Below are 23,673 nucleotides of genomic sequence, written 5' to 3'. Positions count from 1 at the left end.
GCTTTACCGTCATTTTAGCGGCAGTCTGCGGGCGCCAGCGGGTGGTTTTAACCCCCGCTAGCAGCCGAAAAAGGGTTAAAACCGCCCGCATAGCGGCGCTTTGCCGGCGGTATTGCCGCGCTGTCCCATTGATTTCAATGGGTAGGAGCGGTTTAGAAGCAGTGAATACACTGCTCCTTCACTGCTCCAAAGATGCGGCTTGCAGGACTTTTTTCACTGTCCTGCCAGCGCACCGCTCCAGTGTGAAAGCCCTCTGGCTTTCACACTGGAGTGAAAGGGGCCGTTTTTTTTCAGGCGCTATTTTTAGCGCTGTAACGCCTGAAAACCGCCCCAGTGTGAAAGAGGCCTAAGAGGTGGTTTCCAGGGGCTATAAGCCAGAGTGTCACTCCTAGCCCCATCCCTAATTCATCACTTGCAATCTGCTTGTGACATTGCACACATATTAGCAGTTCTCCATAAAGTTCTAGCAGTTCTTTGAGAACAGGGTTCAATTTCACCAATTCCCGTGGCAGAACCATTTGAATTGGAAATCGATGTAACTTTTCCAAAATAGTTCCATTCAACTCATGCCATGAATGATAACTGTCACATTTGCTTTTGCTCTCAAAGGAACTATCGAGGCATCAAATGGCAGGTATCATAACTGATCACATGTGCAGCACCATGGCAATTGCAGATCAAACAAAGGCTAAGATAGCTGCTTACTTGGCTGTAAAGTGTAAGAGTTTAGTGCTGCTTTCAGGGGTTCTACATCAACCTGTTTCCTGACACAGCATATGCATGTGGGTAGGCTACGCCCCCATGCCCAATTCCAGGACTGTTTATATTCTAAAAGGAGTCCCACCATGCAGCATTCTCTCTCCCCCCCCAATGCTCAGCTGGTTGTGTTAATGTTTCAAGAAAGACTTTCCCCTTCACCTTGCCGTAGATGCATCTGGCCAAGCTGCACAGGTTCAAGCCAGTCCTGTGTTGATGCTCCCTTCTGTACAGGTTTTAAAGCTCCTAGATGGGGGAGCCCCCCCCATATTCCAGGCATTGGGGGGTGCAGGTGGCTGGTCTCTAAGGATTGCTCCTTCATCATGACTCCATGGGTGAACATTCATTGTACTTCCTGTTGGCATGCTGGTGGTAAGACACCACATGGTGCACGAGTCTATATTGTTCAGTTATGTGGATTTAGAAGTTATCTGCAGGTATATGCTGTTAAAGTGGAACTTCAGTCATTTTTTTCATCTTTCCATCTATTAAATTTTCTGCACTTGTTTTATCTTTGGATAGTAAAAATGTTTTTTGTTTTTTTTTCTGACAGTAAATACCTTATACAGCCCACTTCCTGTTTCTTGTCTGGGGAAAAAAAAAGCCTAGGCTTATGACATCCCATGCACATCTCTCTCCCCCTTGTGAGAGTTTGTCAGGAAGGGAGGGGGGAGAGTCCCCTAAGAGGGCCAAATGAGTGTCAGAGCTGGAGGGTATGCCCCTGTGTGAGCAGACTGAAGTTCCTCTTTAACTTGCACCACTCTGAAAGCAGCTATCGCACATGTGAATATTGCTGGTTTGTCCATAGTTTGTCTGTTTTAATAATGCCTCACAGGTTGTGATTTGTGTCTGCAGTACTGCTAATGCTTAGGCTGATAGGTGTGCTGAGCTGAAGATTTTCCTATTACGTCAGCAAGGCCTGGCTCTGCAGGCTTGTATTAATGTTTTAATGCTTGGTTTGTGTTATTAACCTTTGCAGTACATTTGTCTAAGATAAGTTAACCTGCTAGGGGGCCATTGTATTGATGTCTATTAACTGCTTACTGCTTTGCCTGTGATTTATATTGACTACAGTATTAATGACTGCTATGCATTTACATGTTAGTCTGTGGCCTAAGTGAAGTTCCGTGATCATCTTGGTTGCATTTCCTTAAGTTCTTTACTTGTTATCAATCTGCAATTGCTTCTGCCTGATGTGCCTCAGACTTCACTCGCACTTGCGCAGGGGTCCGTTTGCTGCTGGTCGTTGGGACACCTTGGGCACTGCGACCGGCTGCGGTAGCTGGTGGCGGGCTCTTGGGTCTTGGTGGCTGGTTGCGAACAGCACCTTTCACAGTTGTAAATGGAGTCCGGACCCTGCAATGGACTGCAGAGGAATGTGTGATTGCAGTTAGATGTGTGGTTTGTTGCTTGTAGTGGATAACTGCTGAAATTTTTAGCAAATACAGGTATTATGTCTTCAGGCTTTCAGCTCATCTGTGAGCCAGCAGCAATCGGCCTTCCTAGAGACCAGCCATGTTCACTAAGGTGAGGGGAGGTAAGTACATTTTTTAACATAAGAGTGCACATTATGGGCATAATGAATTGTAAATCTCTTAAGCCCTCAACACCAGCATCACTTCTCCGGAGGAGGAGAGCCAACCTGTTCCTTCAGCAGGGACAGGCCCTCTTTAGTCTTGAATGAACCACTCTATCAACTTCCAGGAGAGGCAGAATAAGGAAATCCCACTACAATAATTGTCCTGGGCTTTTAGTAGCTGGCTTACCTGCCAAAATGTGATGCCAAGTTGCATGCCAGAGGCAGCAGCAAAAGGTGAGGCAGAGGCTCCAAAGTGCTATGTGGCTTATGGTCCCATACTAAGCCTAATCAAGCAGCTGCACTTAAAGGCAACCTCTACCTCAGAAGCAGTTGACCAAGGATTCTTATCAGACTGGCCAGATGTGTCAGCCTTAGCTAATAGTAGCTTGCTGCTGGAAAGTGGCTATGGCAAATTTGCATATCAGAAGCGAGAAAGTGGAGGTTTTGACCCTGTTCAAACTGACTCTGCACAGGCTGTCTGGATCTCAGACAAGATGAAAGCAAAGCTTTGACCAGTAATGAACTCTGATGTCTGATCCCAGAGTTAAAATGAAGTAGCTATTGATGCAGTTCAGCCTCTGTGGATTCAAGACTATGCTGTTTCTCTACTAGTCTGTTGTGGTCAGTTAACCCTTATGGTCTATCCCACAGACGCCACATACCACTTTTAAGTAGGATTGGTGACTGTTCAAGTTGGATCCAGTGATATCTAGAAGAGGGATTAACCACTTATGATAACCTATGACCAGAGGATCGCCAAAAGGCAAAGTAATGAAGATTGAGTGACAGGTTAAACCTGGGAAAAACTAGAAGAGGCTGAAAGAATACGTAATCCTCTTTATCTGTTGGCCTAAAGCTGAGTCTACTAATTTTCTACGAGCAACAAAGTTTTCTCCACCCAAATTGTCCAGTAGGTGTCGGCCAGCAGAATTCTATGAACATTTCGGCATTGGGGTCAGGATCTGTGGGTCCTGTGCATTAAAGCGGAGGTCCACCCTAAAGTGGAGCTTCCTCTCATTGGAACCCTCCAGGCGCCACAATTGGCACCTTTCAGGTGGGAGGGGGGTGCAGGTACCTGTACAGTACAGGTATCTGCACCCACTTCCGGCGTAGATTCTGCAGAAGCTACGCCCCTTTCCAAAGGTCCCCCGCTGCCTGCTGGGAAACACGTAGATCCCAGAGACAGCGGGGACCATCCTTATTGCGCAGCGCGACTCGCGCATGTGCAGTAGGGAACCGGGAAATTAAGCCGCAAGGCTCCACTTCCTGATTCCCATACCCAAGATGGCGGCGGCAGCACCCGAGAGACTATCGAGAGATCGGCTTTGGGGGCCGACATCGCGGGCGCGCTGGGCGGGTAAGTGTCATTATTTTAAAAGTCAGCAGCTGCAGTATTTGTAGCTGCTGGCTTTTAAAAAAAAAAAACGACGGACTCCCACTTTTAAGGAAGTACCTGGAATTCTCGTTCCTCTCCTCCAACTCATTTCATTCCCTCTCATGACTCCTTAGAGCAATTAACGCTTGAAGCAAGTGTTACCACATTTTGTTCAACGGTGAGCCATCTGTCCAAAGAAAATTCAAGGATTATGTCCTGCATGGTTCTTAGTCGAAAAGCAGACTGGGGCATGAAGCAGAAAAGAATTAAGATCAAAGAACTTCACATGGAGTCGTTGGAATCAATTACTCAAGCCATCAGGTAAGATTGTAGGTAGTCTTAGACCTAGCAGGTGTGTGTATATAATATATATATTATACATACTTCGATACACCCATGCTTCTGAAAGTATCTTCACTTGGCCATTCTAGAGTTTCACTACGAGTTACATAGTTGGTAAGGTTGAATAAATACACCAGTCCATCCAGTTTAACCTGAGTGAGTGTCTACAATTGTCCCTATCCCTGTACATTGCACACTCACATTGGTCCTTACCCTCAAGGAGCCCACAATCCAAGGTCCCCATTCATATACTAGGGCCAATTTGGGGCAGAAGCCAATTAACCTACCTGCATGTCTTTGGAGTGTGGGAGGAAACCGGAGTACCCGGAGGAAACCCACGCAGGCACAGGGAGAACATGCAAACTCCAGGCAGGTAGTGTCGTGGTTGGGATTCAAACCAGCGACCCTTCTTACTGCTTGGTGAGAGTGCTAACCACTACACCACTGTGCCGCCCATTCATCTGAGTTCATCTGACAGACATCAGCCTTTCCACATGCTCAGGACATTTTCCAGGACATTACGTCCAGTAGTGGCTGTCTTGCCTGAGCGAGAGCTACAGGTGCTTCTTGTTTGGGCAACAGCCTGCTGGCTCAATGTCCTCCAGGTACTGGCAAAATTCAAATTTAAACTCGGATCAAATTTGGATGAGCCATCACTGAGAGAAGGCCAACTAATCTCATTACAGTAATGACATTCTTGGAAGCAGTTTTGAAAACAGAAGAATATGGTAGAATTACCCTCAGAGAGCGACCGTATGAGTATCTCACTTGAACAAGTCATAGCTCTTTCCCAAATGGTAGAGAGGTAGTAATCCATGTGGTCCAATGGGCTCACTGGAAGGTTGAGAACTTTATTAACAAGTGTCTGTAGTAATTGAAGACTTGCTTCCAGTACTAGGAACATTGGCTCCACATAGGAGATGAGTCCCCTTGGTGGTGTTTAAGCCAGTTAATCTTTTCAGCTTTTATCAGCAATCTGGCATACCAATCATCGCAATCTGTTTACTTTATTGGGTATTCATGCCAATGGAGGACAAAGTGTCCAAAATCAGAGTTGCAATGGTTCTCAGGCTGAAGTCATTCTGAAAAAGCAGTAAAGGGAGCCTCAGCTATGCTCCAAAGAGTTGTAATGTCCTATCTTCGCTGTCAAGACGGAACACAAGACTAGTCAACTTCTGTCAGAGGCATCTCCCATTCAGATTTGCCACCCCTTTGGGATCTGGTTTCCTAGAACTTCCTCGAACTTCCTGTCAGACACCGTAAGATACAAAGCAGTTGGATGTCAAGGGATGGCCTCCAAACCAACAAGCAGTTCAAGGGATCTACAAGAAATAAGGCTATCAGGATATCAACCTGACAGTAACCCGATAGCTTCCCAGAGGTGGAAGCAGTGGAACTTCTGACATCTAGCTAGGTCTTCAGATTAGCCAATATGCATATCCAGCAAACCCAGTGGTCTCCAGGCTCCTTATCAGGATCTGCAGTCCTCCAATGGTCATGAGGACACTAATTGCCCAGTGGCCTGCAGGCCATGATATCATCAGGTACAGTCTCTGATCTGGTAATCTCCTATTCTCCAAGAAGTAAAGGTTCACCTTTAGTGTTTGAAACACAGTTGAAGCCAGGGCACCTACTCCAAACTTCAGGTATACTAGATCATAGGAAACCTTTCAGAATTTGAAGGATTGAATTGTGTGCAAGCAAGCCTAGATATGAGATTAAATGGTAGATGATGCTCACTCGGGTCCTCGCTCTCTGGGATCCAGTCACTGTCACATATCCCAATAAACCAGTTCTGAAAAAACTGTGCAGATTATTCTTTCCCCTTCGGTCTTCCAAATAGTGATGGACCTGTTGCCTTACTTTCTTTTCTTCTGGATAGGACTTCCTCAAATATGGCCAGTAACAGCAGCAATTTCAGTATTTCGTTCGGCTAATGTGTCTAGAAGAAGGAGCTCAGATATCCAAGTGTCAAGCTATAAACTACCTTGTTGCTACCATTATCAAGCCGACTAGATCTAGTCTCTTCTTCGGCACTATACGAAGGTCTGCATCTTTGCATCTGGGTTTGGACCTGCTGGAAGGATGATGTCCTAACTAAAATATCTAAATCTCACAAGTACTGGAATTGGATTTGATGTTGAAATACATGGAAGTGGCCCTTCTTCAAAGGTCAAATGATGGGCTCTTTATGCTTAGTGGCATCAGAGGTGAACACTCGCTGTCTATTAAGGCAATTGCACTGTTGCTGGTCAGGGTAGTTCAAAGAGCTTAGATGGATAGGACAAATCCATCAAATGAGTGCAGAGACAGCTTTACCAGACAGATTGTGCATCCCTGACAGAACTCATGTGAGTATCTCCAGAATTATTATGTAAACTGCAACCTGGTTTACATTCAACACAATTTGGGCCCATTTTAAAGTGGACCCAGCGGACTTTGCTACAATACACTTCGGTCGTTCAGTGTTGGCTAAACCTAATCCTCGATTTTAAACACTTTTTTGATGTGTGCTACATCCCACGCGTATATGCTGTCATGCTTGGGCTTTACATTGATAATTGATGAGAATGCTACCTGGTGGGAGGAGACTCCTTTTATAATGAACGGTCCTGGAATTGGGCATGGGGCGTAGCGTACCCACACAAATATGCTCTCATTCTTTAGTGTCAGCAAAGGAAAATTATTGTCAGGTAAGTATACAATTTTTCATTTTACAGTTGCTAAACCTAAAGAGGGAAGCCACCCTATTTTGAATCTCAGCAACTTAAATGCCTGCATTCAGGCCCATTCTGGATGAAATCCACCAGGCCTGAAGCTTGAATACATAAACGCCTGAAATACGTTTGCTTATGTGCACAACAATAATAAAATAAAAACAAAATATGAAACAAAATATCCTGAAAATTTAGCTTAGTTGTGAATCCAGCCTACTGACTTCTTTCTTTTCTTCAACTGGACTTTCTTGCAATTTGTGTTTTGTAATATGTTAAACTAAATCTCAGCAACAAACACCTCAGTGTAACTATAAAAACTGTCTTCACTTGGCTTTTGTAACATATGTTTTTTTCTTAATAGATGTGCTCCACATTTATAAGAGAGCAGCACCATATGCAATTTGATTTATATGCATTTAAATCAATTTTGATTTTCTATATACAGTGGTGTGAAAAAGTGTTTGCCCCCTTCCTCATTTCCTGTTCCTTTGCATGTTTGTCACACTTAAGTGTTTCGGAACATCAAACCAATTTAAACATTAGTCAAGGACAACACAAGTAAACACAAAATGCAATTTGTAAATGAAGGTGTTTATTATTAAAGGTGAAAAAAAATCCAAACCATCATGGCCCTGTGTGAAAAAGTGATTGCCCCCTAAACCTAATAACTGGTTGGGCCACCCTTAGCAGCAACAACTGCAACCAAGCGTTTGCGATAACGTGCAATGAGGCTTTTACAGCGTCCTGGAGGAATTTTGGCCCACTCATCTTTGCAGAATTGTCCTAATTCAGTTACATTAGAGGGTTTTCGAGCATGAACGGCCTTTTTAAGGTCATACCACAACATCTCAATAGGATTCAGGTCAGGACTTTGGCTAGGCCACTCCAAAGTCTTCATTTTGTTTTTCTTCAGCCATTCGGTGGTGGACTTGCTGGTGTGTTTAGGATCATTGTCCTGTTGCAGAACCCAAGTTGGTTTCAGCTTGAGTACACGAACAGATGGTCGGACATTCTCCTTCAGGATCTCTTGGTAGACAGCAGAATTCATAGTTCCTTTTATCACGGCAAGTCTTCCAGGTCCTGAAGCAGCAAAACAGCCCCAGACCATCACACTACCACCACCATATTTTACTGTTGGTATAATGTTCTTTTTATGAAATGCAGTGTTCCTTCTACGCCAGATATACTTGGACACACACCTTCCAAAGAGTTCCACTTTTGTCTCATCGGTCCACAGAATGTTGTCCCAAAAGTCTTGGGGATCATCAAGATGTGTTGTGGAGAAATTGAGACGAGTTTTGATGTTCTTTTTGCTCAGCAGTGGTTTTCTCCTTGGAACTCTGCCATGCAGGCCATTTTTGCCCAGTCTTTTCCTGATGGTGGAGGCATGAACGCTGACCTTAACTGAGGCAAGTGAGGCCTGCAGTTCCTTGGACGTTGTTGTGGGGTCTTTTGTGACCTCTTGGATGAGTCGTCGCTGCGCTCTTGGGGTCATTTTGGGCGGCCAGCCACTCCTGGGAAGGTTCGCCACTGTTCCATGTCTTCGCCATTTGTGGATAATGGCTCTCACTGTGGTTCGCTGGATTCCCAAAGCTTTGGAAATGGCTTTATAACCCTTTCCAGACTGATAGATCTCAATTACTTTCTTTCTCAATTGTTCCTGAATTTCTTTGGGTCTCGGCATGATGTGTAGCTTTTAGGGATCTTCTGGTGGACCTTACTGTGTCAAGCAGCTCCTATTTAAGTGATGCCTTGATTGTGAACAGGTGTGGCAATAATCAGGCCTGGGTGTGGCTAGAGAAATTGAACTCAGGTGTGGACAACCACAGTTATAGTATGTTTTAACAAGGGGGGCAATCACTTTTTCACACAGGGCCATGATGGTTTGGATTTTTTTCCACCTTTAATAATAAACACCTTCATTTAGAAGTTGCATTTTGTGTTTACTTGTGTTGTCCTTGACTATTGTTTAAATTGGTTTGATGTTCCGAAACACTTAAGTGTGACAAACATGCAAAGGAACAGGAAATGAGGAAGGGGGCAAACACTTTTTCACACCACTGTACTGTATGGTTGGGGGACCTTGCTATTGCTTTCTAGCATAAGCACAGGTAAAAATTTTCCAGTGAACTGAGCAAGTTATCAATCACACACATTTAGGGGATAAACAGATGTGCCTCTGGCCAGCTTGATCACCCTAAGCCCCACTTCTAAGAATGCATTCTGTTGCTGTCACTAGAGAAATTCTGTGCATTCAGATTAGAACCTTGTGTCCTATGGCAGATCTGCAAGTGAAGAAACGTGACATACAGATATGACAATTGCTTTAGATGTAAGTAGAGGTGTAACCCTGCTTGGTCAGATGTTTTACAAAACTTACAAACCTGTTGAAAGTACATCTGCAGTGGCACTGCCAGCTCAGGATTTTGCTCCATTGCTTGAGCCAGCATCTTGTTGACAGATCTGTTGAATTCTCGCAGATCGCGTACAGCAATATCTTTTTCATGATCGGTTTCTCCTTTGCTTTTTTTGGCCAAACGAATTTCTTTCACCAGTTTGGAGCACTGTGAGCAAATAATGCAAGTTGTTAAATGTTGGATAAAAAGCTTAGTTAAGATACTTATCTCTTACCCTGCTTTAATATCTACTGTTTACAAATTATGTTTTGTCACTTTTCATCTTAGTTTCGTATGATGTACTCAAACTGAATAAAGGAATTGGGCAACTTCAGATAGCCTTCTGTCCTAATTGGTATTAGGAAGCCCTGACTAACCTGTTACCAGAAAAAAAGTTGGAGATGCAATTTTTCTTTTTTATTCATTTCAGCAATGTAAGATTTCCTTTTGCACAACATACTGCATTTTGACGAAGTTGCAGGTCCCCACAAGACTTTGCATTAACTTTTAGAGTATGTATTCATACAAGATTCATGCATTTATTCAGATTGGTATAATCTGGAGAAATGTATAAATCCTGGGTTATATGAATCTTGTGGGAAAACATTAATAGACCCTTAGTGCTTAGGTTTGCTTTAATCAATTTTCTGGTTATTCAAGCAGCATGTTGCTTTAACATTGGGCCGCCCTCATTTTAATGTTTTTTTTTCCCTTCTATTTATTCTCTTGCTGACTGTGTAACACACACACACACACACACACACACACACACGAAAGGCGAGCTTGAACATCCAGCCACTATACAACAAGACTGCAGCAAGATGTTGCATGGCACTCCCAGCATACTGACCAAGCTGTCACTGGCGGCTCTCAGTCAAGGCTTCTGATTATGTGACAGGTGTGAAAGCCAATGCCCTCCTGGGCATTGAAGCCCACTCAAAGGGCCTAAGGGGTTAAACAACAATACGCTTTAAATGAGAAAAGGTATCTGGAATATCATTGCCAATATCTGCCATATGCCTCTATGGGAACTTAAAGCTAAACTCCAGCGATTACATTTTTGTTGCATACTTTCACTGGGCCAGCTTGGCCCATGTAAGTATGTACTGTATATGTAATATCTAATCTGTCTCTGGATGCTGTTAATACCTGTAGTAGGCCAAGGTACTACAGTGATGCTCCTGATCTCCACACCAAGGGTTAGTCCTGTGTAATGACCACAGAGAGTAGCTCGCTTGGCAAGTCCAACATCCAGAAAATGCCATGCTTTTTTTTATCAATGAATAAAAAAAGCATTCTCTGGTTCAAGAATGTGAAGAGGAGGAGCAGTGACAGCATGATCTCTACCCTGTCAGTGTTAAATGGTTTGTTTCAACCCTCTAACTTCCAATATTGATGCACAGCTTGGTCTGAAAAATAACTACAAGTAAAAAAAAAAGTTCTCCTTTTGATTCCCTGGAGGAGGGGCGAAACGCATCGACGTATTTCCGGTTTGTGCTAACCAGTAACGCAATTTCCGCCTCCATGGAATGCACGCCACACGACACAGCGGCGAACTCTGATTTTTTTTTTTTTTTTTTTTTTACCGATTCCTGCCTTTGCCAAATATCCTGTAAGTTGCGCATTTAATGTACTTGATAACTCATATTAAATGGTATTTCACTATGAGTTCTTTCTCTGTTTTCCCATCTATGGCGTGTGGTAGATCCTTTCTGTCGTAAAATATCTTCTCAGGCCGCGTACACACGGGCGGACTGTTCGTCCAACTTTGTCCGCTGAACAGTGTTTGGGCGGACAGTCCGCTCGTGTGTGGGCTTTCAGCGGACAGTTTCAAGCGGACAGTTGGACGGACAAGGTTTTTCGGAAATTCCGTAAAACTGTCCGCTGAAACCTTGTTTCAGCAAACAGTCCGCTCGTGTGTGTCAAACAAAGTTGCGCGCATGCTCAGAAAGGATTTTCACGCCGAAAGCTATAATGCAGTGTATAGGACGTCGTATTTTTCGTCCCGTCGTACGTGCCGTTCACGTCATCGCGCACGGTTTCAGCAAACTGTTCGTCCGTCGTGTGTGGCCATGTCCGTCCATGCTAAGTTTGAGCGGACTGTTTGCCGAAACTGTTGGACGGACAAAGTTGGGCGAACAGTCCGCGCGTGTGTACGCGGCCTTAGAAGAGTTTGCTGAGGAACCATCCCGCATATCCCCAGCTCATTATGCTGCTTTTTTTATTCCAGACTGCGAAACTGAGGATCTAATATTTCTTTTGAGTGGGGTCACCGAAGGGGGAGTCGCCTCACTTGTTTAAAGTTTTGGAGCACCATTGCACTTTAACAGAAGCACCAAGCACTTTTCAGATTTTGTGTATTTTTTATTTTTGTTTGTTTTTTTATGTTACAAATACATTTATGTATAAGGCACCATTCACTAGGATGTATATTGTTTGATATAGCCTACTAGCGCTGTTTCATACTTTTTTAGCACTTTAAGGTTTTAGCACCTTTTGTGCAGCAGCTGCAGTCTCATTCTTATTTTCATTTGTATTCGTTTAGATTTAACACTTCAGTGTGAGTTTTTGAATTTGATTTATTGGCAGTGACCAGAGCCTTTTTTCCCTGTACAAATATTTTTTGTTTTTAGAAACTGGGAGCTAGGAAGGCCCTGGGGGGAACCTTCTTTAGTAGCTCTTTTGGGCATCTTAAACAGGGCACCGGGAGGAAGGGCTGGACTAGCTGGGGTCTTATTTAACAGCTACAAATTCCCCCTTCTCTTCCTATCTTGTCTCCTCTCAAAATCTTCCAGATCAGAAAAAGCAAAGACAGACAAGAAAATGTCCTTCCTGCGGTGCAAGACTTTCATCTAGTTACACTAACTTTATACCCCGCATGCATCACAGCCATGTTAAAAAGCGAGGAGGATTCCCCATTTTAAAAATTCCTCTGCTCCTTCAAGGATAAAGTGCAATCCACCTTCCAGCCACTCAGGAAATTTATTGCGGATGCACAAGTCCCAAGCACGGCTGTCAGTCAGCTCAATCAGGTGCCCACCTCCCCAACTCCAGTAGCTTCAGGCTCAGGAGAGCCTTCATAGAGTACCCTATGGATAAAAGAGGCAACATAATGTTAAAAAGATCATGGGATACCTCTATGACCTGAGACCGGCACTAGACACGAATAAGTCTTTTTACGACAAAACGTACATCTGGTGGCAGACGTGCTGATGTCATCGCGATACAGCATAGGTTGGACGGGTGATTTGCATGCTGACTGGCATTTTTTATGGGCGTTTTTACTGCTTTCTATGTAAGTGTATTTCTTTACATTTATTACATTTGTTATACGGAATTATGCCATGGTGAGTCTTCTTTCCATTTCCCTGGAATCCCGAGTACTGCCTTTCTGCTTCACGTGCTGCTGTTGATGGTCCCGGCCTGTTTCATTCAATAAGGGAGCCTACTGTAATCATGGTCTAAGCAGGTGCTGTGGAGATGGACTATGGGCATGAAATCGCTTGCCTTTTTTACATTATTGCACTCATATTATCACCAATTTTTTATTATCACTAATATATTTTTTACATTTCATTTTTATTGCTATTATTAATCTATTTTTTTATTTTTCCATGAATTCTTATGAAATTTAGGTATTAAGTTTTCACTGGACTATTTTTTTATTTATTGGACTTTATCACTTCACTGGGATTTTTCGAATTTCATTATTAACACTTGTTATTTATAATTATTTTTATAAATTCTGGTATGTTTGATTTATTAGAGGGGTAGATCAACTTTTTTCACTACTATTGCAATCAATTAATCACTCATAGGTGTTTATATTTAATTTTATTTACAGTATTTATGTATGTGTGTGGCTTTTTTCTTTTGTTATCCTATCTGATTGTTCATCTGTCAGGATCTGCACAAGTGTTTGGTTTAAAACTTTCTACAGGTAATATATAGTTTTTTATAATATCTGCTACTATATAGCATTATAGTCATCATATAGACCAGTGATGGTGAACCTTGGCACCCCAGATGTTTTGGAACTACATTTCCCATGATGCTCATGCACTCTGCACTCTGCAGTGTAGTTGAGCATCATGGGAAATATAGTTCCAAAACATCTGGGGTGCCAAGGTTCGCCATCACTGATATAGGCCCAATATATAGATATTTATTAAATCGCATACGTTTTTTTAGACTTTGAACACATGATGTTATGGAATATGCGATATTCATTTGTTTGTTACTTCATAATTTTTAGTTTACCAAAAGAATATTCCCTTTTCCTACTAACTCTGAATATCTCCTTTTGTGTCTGTCCTTTCCTCCTGTGGGCCCATGTCAAACTTAGAGTTTGTTTTTGTGTCTGTTTTAATGAGTGGCTTAAAGCAGAGTTCCATCCAAAAGCGGAAGCTCCACTTATGCCCCCCCCCCCCCCCCTGCAGTGCCACATTTGGCACCTTTTGTGGGGAAGTGGTTACCTGTTTTTGACAGGTACCCATCCCCACTTTTGAGAGATCTCGCCACGGCAAGATACATTGTAGACAGGCTTATCACATCTCCTGCTGAAAGCAGATCAATCTAAAAAACCCGTACATTGACCCTGTTCTCTTACACCATCAACGTGAGCATAATATACCAGATCTAGCATTAAAAATTTGTAAAATGCATATTGGTAGGGCATTGAGGGGAATTTGTGGTAAAGACGCATGCCATAATTTCTCCATGGAAATTAAAGGAGAAATCCAGCCTGCTCAGGGAGCTGTGAGAACCGAGCCATCGGTGGTGTTCGATCGCTCGATTCTCAGTGCAGAGATACAGATGCAGCATCCACCTAGGTAAGTATGAGGGGGGGAAAAAAAACACACGGGGGCGTGTCCGGACCAGGAGCAGGGAAGACGTGCGGTGGCTGAGCTCCGTGCTGACCAGGAGTAATCCACCGCCATCCACCCCTTACAACCTGGGATAACAGGATACCTGGCCTGTGCTGAGCCCGGGGACCGCGGATCTGTCCCCGGGAGACCGTCGGACGGGGCACATATATCCCTAGCGGCATACCCATACCAGCCGCATCGCGGAGCACCCGGCGCCATATTGCGGCCTACTGGTTCGCCGGCCCACGCCAGCCTCTGCGCCACGGGAGTAAGGAGGCAGTGCGCTCGGCGGACGAACACCGCCGCTCACCCGGGGACATCGCGGGGCACAACGGGACACAAGCGGACTCCCGGAGCAACCATCCAGGCCCTGGAACCGGCCTACACCATCCCCAGGCCGAAGTGAGTACAAACGCGGCACACCCCCCTCACGGCAGACTTGTTTTAATATATCTAGTGGGCGCAAACACTCAACACTGATCTGGGGAGCAGACACTGGGGTCATAGGACTCAAACAAAGTGGAGCACAGCTACACGGCCACCAGAATAAGGAAAGCCTGAGGCTCCGGCCTATTCACTGGAGACGGCGGCCATCTTGCTACTCCAAGTACACCCTGCATCTCCCCAATTAGCTCTGCTTGGTCTATATTCATTTAATTCTACCCCAGTACAACCCCAGCACTGGTGCATACCCCACTAGTAATACAGTTCTCCTACCCGGGAACTGGCAAACTCCATCACAGGGGCAGTGGCCTGGTGAACAACACACATGACTGTAATGTAGAAAAAACCTGGTGACCAGGGGGGCCTGTGCACTGAAAACAGACCTGATAGACGAATATGTCCACGCAATCAAGGAGAAGCACGCACAGCCATATTCTCCGCTCTTTAGGAACACCCCAGAAGAAAAAAAAGAACTCGCCAGCAAACCTTAGCAAGTTCAAATATTGTGGAGGGAGTAAAAGCTCCAAAATGGCACTGACACAGAGAAACAGTGTTGTTGAGGATACGGAAGACGACGAAGTCTCCCTACCAGCATCTGAAGATTCAGCCGCAGGCAACGGTAAAAACGACCAACTTCTTACCTACGCAGCTATGACAGACATTGCCGCTGATATTAAAAGCTCTTTTGCTGCAGCAATCACAGATATTAAAACCGAGCTAATGAGACTGACTGAGCAAATGGCAATCTCAGACAGAGCTGGGAAAAGGAGGGACAGAGCACTGGTCAGGCTGGACGATATTATGAATTCGCACTCCCAACATTTGATCGATATGAATAGGCAGATTGAAGATCTGGACAACCGTGGTAGACGGAACAATATCAGTATCAGAGGAGTGCCTGAAACAGTATCCCCAGACCAAATTAGACCAGCCCTAACCGCTATCTTCAATACTCTAATCGAACGGCCGGAACAATCCCCCATCGAATTTGACAGGGCACACAGGGCTCTCAGACCCAGAGCGCAGGACGGTATCCCCCCAAGAGACATCATCTGCTGCCTATCTAACTTCAGCTTGAAGGAAGACATTCTCCAAAAAGCACGGATGAAGGAAAGGATAGTGCATGAAGAGGCCACGATTCAACTTTTTCAAGACCTTTCACCCATCACACTTAAAAATAGAAGAGCACTACGTCCACTTCTAGAAGTACTGAAGCAAAGAGGAATTAACCACTTTCAGACCGGACCAATTTGCTGGTCAAAGACCAGACCACTTTTTGCGATTCGGCACTGCGTCGCTTTAACTGACAATTGCGCGGTCGTGCGACGTGGCTCCCAAACAAAATTGACGTCCTTTTTTTCCCACAAATAGAGCTTTCTTTTGGTGGTATTTGATCACCTCTGCGGTTTTTATTTTTTGCGCTATAAACAAAAATAGAGCGACAATTTTGAAAAAAACGCATTATTTTTTACTTTTTGTTATAATAAATATCCCCCAAAAATATATAAAAAAACATTTTTTTCCCTCAATTTAGGCCGATACGTATTCTTCTACATATTTTTGGTAAAAAAAATCACAATAAGCGATTATTGATTGGTTTGCGCAAAAGTTATAGCGTTTACAAAATAGGGATAGTTTTATAGCATTTTTATTAATAATTTTTTATTATTTTTTTTTTTTACTAGTAATGGCGGCGATCTGCGATTTTTATTGTGACTGCGACATTGCCGGGGACCCATCGGACATTTTTGACACATTTTTGGGACCATTGTCATTTATACAGTAATCACTGCTATATAAATGCAGTGATTCCTGTGTAAATGACACTGGCAGTGAAAGGGTTAACCTGTGGGTGGCAGTGTAGGGGTTAAGTGTTCCTAGGGGTGTGTTACTAACTGTGGGGGGGGTTGGGCTTTCATTTAGTGTACACTGATCTCTGCTCCAATCACATGGAGCAGAGATCAGCGTCACTAGTTGCTAGGCAGAATGAGAAAATGTTGTTTATACAGCATTTCCTCCATTCCGCCGCTGCGTGAGACGATCGCGGGGATGCCCGCGGCGATCGAGTCCGCGGGTCCCGCGACCGGACTCACGGAGGTCCCGACCAGCGCGGGAGCGCGCCGCCGGCGGCGCGCTCCCGATGGCACGGCGGCAACGAATATTGGACGTACATGTACGCCAATATGCCTGCCCGTGCCATGCTGTCGAAGTACATCGTCGTGCGCTGGTCGGGAAGTGGTTAACTACAGATGGAAATTCCCATTCGCACTACAAGCAAACTTCCTGGGGAAACAACATATGCTAAAAGTCCCTGAAGACCTCAAAAAATTCTGTGAGGAGCTACAAATTCCACCGCTGGAACTCCCGGACTGGTATGCTGAATTCCTCACACCACCGGCAATTAACAACCCACAATTCTCAACGGGACCTCCTCACGCACAATCGCCCTATCAGCTAGGCAAGCACCGCAGAAGCACTGACAGACACAACTTCGAGTCCCCAGCATCCTCTAAAAGTGCCAGGAGCCCGAGAGCAAGAGAGCCAAGGGGCTACTGAAGTGGCCACAATTCCTACAATACATATCTCGGCTTGAAGCGAGCTATTACCCGGTTTCCTGGTATAACACTTTGATATGGCGCAACCCACCCTGTTTTGTTCTATTTTTTTGAGCGTCTCGCCCGTTATCCCACCTGGCGACTGTGACTGTTTTTCTGCAGCAGGGGAGCCCACAACCCTAAGAGCTACAAGTTCACAATCCAAGGCTTCTCTCTGAGATCCACATTTGCAAATGTTACGAACTGTCTATCTGTAGCCCCCCCCTTTTTTTTTTTTTTTCTTCCTTTCCCTAAATACAGTTTAATCTACATACTCTGCGGAGAGACTATAATATCCTGCAGCAACGACATCCACTTCTATTTTTATTATGCTTTAACTTTTATCTTTTATTTAGGTTCTGAAATTGGCAAAAGCGTTAAGCGTCTTGCATGTCGCCACTTGCTTGCGTGGTTTTCCCCCACATCCCCCGAGATGCCTCTCTTATGACTGCAGAACCGTGAGTAACATTGCACGAGTCGCCGCTTCACATTCCCCTCCTCCAACATAACAAGGGGGAAAGTACACCTTAGCGACTCATGGCAGGCAGCAGCAATCGGTTGACTCTAAGGACACTATTTACTATATATTGTCTGCACCTTCTTTATGCATAACCCAAGCAACCATCAGCGAAGTTCCTCCTCCCTAACCCGCTTAGACTTATCTTGCTTTGGGATTGTAAGAATGGACTGGACCTATATGGGACAGAAACCAAGATGTGCCTTACTGTAGAAATAGACACACCTGTTATGGATCTTGTGGCTCCCCTACTTGATGTGGGAAACCCACCGTCCTTGCACGGGGACTACGATGCCCCCGGGGTACACGGGGACATCTGGTCCTCAATATGCAATCAGGAGAGGTGTAAGTCAAATGCTCAGGATTTGGGTTAAATGTTTGAAGTTTTTTAAGCCAGTAATTGTTATACAGCCTGGCGCCTAGGCCGTCGTTTTTCTTTTGAATGGTTTATACTGTGTTTATAATGTTAATCTCTTCTGCACACTGGTTAATGGCAACCCGTACATCCCCCTTCCCCTCTCTCTCCCCATTACTCAAGTCTACTGTAGCTTACATTAGTTGCTAATAAATGGTCTCAGATACCTTACCTACGGATAACCTCTGGATGAGGCTTAGAATTGGAAGCTGTGACGGGCCCCTCCACTGGTCACCTTCACCACTACTACAGAGCAGTTCAAAGAAACAGTCGTTGTTAGACTGCCTACTGATCACCTCCCACTCTCCCCCAAAGGGAAAGTACTACCACATACGCACAGTAGTTAAATCCCAAACTGACCCACCACCAACTGGTGGCTGGTGGGCACTCCTCATTTTATACCCTAACCACCTACGTCTTTTATCCTCCCCCTCACCTTCCTCCCCTTCCTCCCTACTCCCACCCCCCCCCCCCTCCTTACCCCCACGCACGTTCGCAATCTCCTTCTCAGACCCAAAGCATCGTATCCTAACACTCTCTGTGTCACTAACCTCTTCTGTGAAAACCACTCACAGACGCAGCTTCTCCAGAACACACCCACCCTATATTAAAGGCCAGGATGGCATATGCTTTTTTAGGAAAAACGCCAACTCTTATCTCACATAATGTAAATGGTCTGAATACTCCTGAAAAACGATCTAAATTGTCTAGAGAACTTAAAAAAGTACGCCCCTTAGTGGTATTCCTACAAGAAACCCACTTCAAAGATAAGAGTATTCCTAAACTCACTGATAACGCATACACAAAAGTTTACCACTCTACCAACCCCCATGCTAAAACAAAAGGAGTGTCCATCCTTGTGAACAAAGACGCGCCCTTTGACCTGAAACAACAACTTATTGATCCTGAGGGAAGATATCTGTTTCTGAAGGGCACCTGGGAGGGATCCCCTATAACACTTGCTAACGTTTACTTCCCGAATACTTCCCATGTGCCATTCTGTAGCAAAATAATTGAAGAACTTAAATGGTTTGCGGAGGGGTGTGTTCTTCTGGGCGGGGACTTCAACATTCCTCTTTCCCCCCTCAGGGACACCTCCTCTGGACACACCCACGTCAGTTACAGACTTCTCAAACGAATGAAATCACTACTGCAGTCTCTGACTCTGGTTGATGCATGGAGATCCGTCCATCAGAGAAGGACTTTACCTTTTTTTCCGCACCTCACAAACGATATTCAAGAATTGACATGATCTTCGTCTCACAAAGAGACCTGGGCAGTTTACATGCAGCCGAGATAGGCATTATTGCCCTTTCTGACCATGCACCCACGGCTATCTCCATAGAACTGGGTGCACACCACAAACCTGCATTTAATTGGAGACTCAACCCTACACTCCTCACTGACCAAATAGTGAAAGATGATATCCACAACACGATTACTGCATACTTCCGCAACAACATTGACAATGATACAAACCCGCTAAACAACTGGGAAGCCCACAAATCAGTGGTGAGGGGTGAACTGATAAAATGGGGCGCCAGGAAGAAAAGGGAAAGAGAGGGAGAAATTACAAAACTATCCCAGCAAATCGCTAACTTGGAATTGCAACATAAGCAATCTCACTCTCTCCGGGTAGAAGCGCAACTGACCGAATGCAGAAAGGCACTACGCCTTTTACTAGATCTCAAAATTAAAAGATCCCTGTTTTTCAAAAAAAATATTTTCTACGAACAAGGGGACAAAAGTGGGAAAACTAGCCAAGGCCCTGAAAGAAGCAACATTATCAAGTCATATACATGCCATTAGGGACAAAGAGGGGACTCTGAAATATAAGTCTAAAGAAATGGCAGACCTGTTTCACAATTATTATGCCAAATTATACGACCTGCCGGCCCAACACAAACCACCCCACATAACTCAGACAAAACAAGAAGCAATCAAAGACTTTTTGGAACAAAGTAATTTACCTTCCCTGGCAAGCGAGGACGTACACAGACTGGATGACCCTATAACTATATCAGAAATCTCTGACGCAATATTAGATTTAAAAGCAGGAAAGAGCCCTGGCCCTGATGGTTTTACATCACAATACTATAAGACATACACAATCTCCCTCTTGAAACCTCTCCAATCTGCTTTTAACTTTCTAGCAAAAAACAGAAACAACTCCAATTCATTCCTAATGGCACACATAGCTGTGATCCCCAAACCTAACAAGGACCACTCCGAATGCGCAAACTTCAGACCCATCTCACTCCTAAATGTTGATCTCAAGATCCTGGCCAAAATACTTGCTAATAGATTAAAACCCCTTCTGGCAAGGATCATTGGCCCGGAACAAGTGGGATTCATGCCAGGTAGGGAAGCTCGTGACAACACCACGAAGGCACTGAATCTAATCCACTTTGCTCAAACCTCTAAAACAGCTGGAATATTGCTTTCCACTGACGCAGAAAAGGCTTTCGATAGGGTCTCCTGGGATTACATGATGGACACCTGTGCCCATATTGGACTAAAGGAAAACATGCTATCATGGATCTCGGCCCTCTATCGAAATCCCCAGGCTCAAATTAAAGTAAATAATATACTCTCTGACCCCATATCGATCCACAATGGAACACGCCAAGGATGTCCTCTATCACCACTCCTCTTCATCATCACCTTAGAACCCCTAATAAGAACAATCAATTTACATAGAGATATTCAGGGCTTCATAGTGAACGAAAGAGAATACAAAATAGCCGCATACGCGGATGACCTTTTACTCTTCATCACCAACCCACATATATCCTTGCCAAACCTTCAAAAAGTGTTTCAAACCTTCGGGTTTATTTCTAATTTTAAAGTGAATCAATCGAAATCTGAAGCACTCAACCTTACCCTCCCACCTGATCAACTTAAGAGACTGAAAGACAACTACCCTTATAAATGGGAACAGTCTGCACTCAAATACTTAGGAATAAACTTAACTAGCAACCTCGATGCTTTATACAACTCCAACTTTAAGCCTCTATTGTCCACAATAACGAAAGACCTGCGGAGGTGGCAACCGAAAAAATTCTCATGGTTTGGTAGGGCGTCTATTTTTTTTTTTTTTTTTATTCTTTATTTAAATTTTTCATTTAAGTTGCGTTGGTAGGGCGTCTATTTTGAAGATGGCGATACTGCCTAGACTATTGTACCTATTCAATGCTCTACCCATAAAAATTCCGGAAACCTTTTTTAGCACTCTTCTTAAAGCACAGAGAAGCTTCCTCTGGGCAGACAGAAAACCCAGAATCAACTTTACTTTACTAACGCTTCCCAAAAGTAGGGGGGGTATGGGCCTTCCTGATTTTAAGAAATACTTTCAGGCTGCACACATCACCAGACTCATAGACTGGCACTGCCACGGCACAAATAAAGATTGGGTCCAATTAGAAAGCAACCTAACCTCACATAAAACGCTATACTATCCATGGTCCATACACTCCAAAAAGGATAAGCGGATAGGACACCCACTGATCGAAAACACAATCAGTGTCTGGCACAAAATAGCGAGTCTATACAAAATCGCATCCATCCTGGGCCCACTGACACCGCTTGCCAATAACCCTGATTTCCCGCCGGGTATACACCACAAACTGCCACGTGACCTTCTCATTCACCACTGCATGACAAACTCGAAAATTAAAACATTTGACGCACTTAGCTCCGAGGTGGGTGGGACATTTCCTGGCATTTGGTTTTACATGCAATTACGGGACTTTGTGGTAAACAGTAAGCACAAATCTAAATTTAAACTCCCGTTGACTCAACTGGAATCCATATGCCTAAAGAGATCACCAGTAGCTCACACCACGTCCCTTGCCTACTCATGGCTGAATTGTACGCCACACGCGGATAACAATAGGCACAAACAGAAGTGGGAACGTGACCTTCAAATTAAAATCTCAGAAAAACAATGGGAAAAGGTGTGTATTTTGACGCACAAATGCTCGTTAAGCTCCAAATACCAAGAGATTTCCTATAAGGTCCTCACTCGGTGGTATATGTCACCACAAAATGCTGGGAGATGGTCTCACCCCACCTCGGATAAATGTTGGAGATGTAAAACTTGTATAGGCTCATTTATACATATTTGGTGGGAATGCCCTCTCATAAGCACCTACTGGGATGAAATTAAGACATGGACAAAACATATAACGGAAACTAATCTCGAACTAAATGCAGCCGCATGCCTGATCAATTTAGTCCCAACTACCTTGAGTAGGTACAAAAAATCGCTCTCTAGACACCTACTTGTTGCTGCGAAAACACTCATACCTATCTACTGGAAATCCCCCACAGTCCCAGGAGTTAAGGACTGGTTACACAGAGTGCAATACATTTTCAAGATGGAGGAAATAGTGGCAATGAAAAAAGAGAACAGCACATCCTTTAACAAAACCTGGCAGCCCTGGCTGGCTTTTACCCTCTCTTCCGATTACCAATTACTTATGGGTTGAATTTCCCTTCCCCGTTACTCTACAGAGGAAAAGGAGACCGAAAGGAGAAAACACACTGAATGGGTTATATATACCCCTATTAGACACACACCTCACCTAAAGAAATGTACCCTAGTGCGATGGAATCCCCCCTTGGCTTCCTACCCCCTTTACCCTATACCCTCTTTCACCCTTCCCCAAATACATACCCTATCCTGTGGTTTCACTAGTTTCTATCTTATCTATTTGATTTGGTTTTATCTTCTGTTCTAATTGAGATAAATGGTTACACCATACATGCTATCTAATTATATCAATGCTTGTATACATTCCATTGTTGACAACATTTATAATTTCATGCTAATTGTAAACCTGAATATATTTTCAATAAAACCTTTTTTGATTGTGAAAAAAAAAAAAAACACACTTCTCTTTTAAGCCAAGTCTATATTTTTAACTGGATGCAGAGTTTTAAATTATTTGTAATAAAGAAATAATATTTTATAAATTGGTTTTGTGAAGCTGATCATTGTAGCACCCAAAAAGCCCCAATCACACTATTTTAATTTTTCTTTTAAATATAGGGATATTATGTACATTAGCTTCTATAGGCAATACACAATATATATTTTAAAAAAGATATTTACTTACCCTATGTTCACACCTATGTGCTTTATGCATTTTGCAGAAATTCACTACAGTCAATTTCACATATTTCCTATGGTACATGTTCACATCTATGCAGTTTTCAGCCGATGTGGTTTTGTTTTGGAAAGCAGCACATTGTGTTTTGTGTGTAATAGACGGTGGCAAAGGAGCGGGTAGAGAAACCAGCTACCGCTTTTTTAAAAGTGAGTCATTAGCAGTCAGCGGGGTTCCTCGCTGACAGCTAAATGTAAAAAAAAAAAAAAAGAATTACCGGCAAAAAAAAGTGCCATGGGCCCCCCAGCTCCATAGCAGGCCCTTTGGGTCTGGTATGGATTTGAAGGGGAACCCCACGCCAAAGACAAAATAGAGTGCCCCCCCAATCCATACCAGACCCGTATTCAGCCTGGCAGGTCAGGAAAGAGGGGATGAACGAGGTCATATGGGGGGGGGGGGGTTTGGCGGGTGGTGTGGTTGACAATAGATCTACATTGGGGGACATTATTTTTGGATTTTGAATAAATTAATTGTCAAAAACTGTTTGTGGGTTTTTTTT

At 43.9% G+C, this 23,673-nt stretch overlaps 1 protein-coding gene across 1 annotated transcript in view; it reads right to left on the bottom strand.

Annotated features, from left to right (window-relative positions):
* The window catches only part of CCDC39 (coiled-coil domain 39 molecular ruler complex subunit), a 104,600-nt gene that overhangs the window by 4,229 nt on the left and 76,698 nt on the right, over positions 1–23,673 (bottom strand). Inside the window, exon 18 of the mRNA XM_077487910.1 lies at positions 9,154–9,333. Within this exon, the coding sequence (XP_077344036.1) occupies positions 9,154–9,333 (180 nt within the window). The remainder of the gene's footprint in view (positions 1–9,153; positions 9,334–23,673) is intronic.

The sequence above is a fragment of the Lithobates pipiens genome, unplaced genomic scaffold (assembly GCF_037356315.1).
Source record: "Lithobates pipiens isolate NorthernLeopardFrog02 unplaced genomic scaffold, aLitPip1_a1.2 Scaffold_18, whole genome shotgun sequence".
Taxonomy (NCBI): domain Eukaryota; kingdom Metazoa; phylum Chordata; class Amphibia; order Anura; family Ranidae; genus Lithobates; species Lithobates pipiens.
This window is presented reverse-complemented; position numbering and strand designations above follow the sequence as displayed.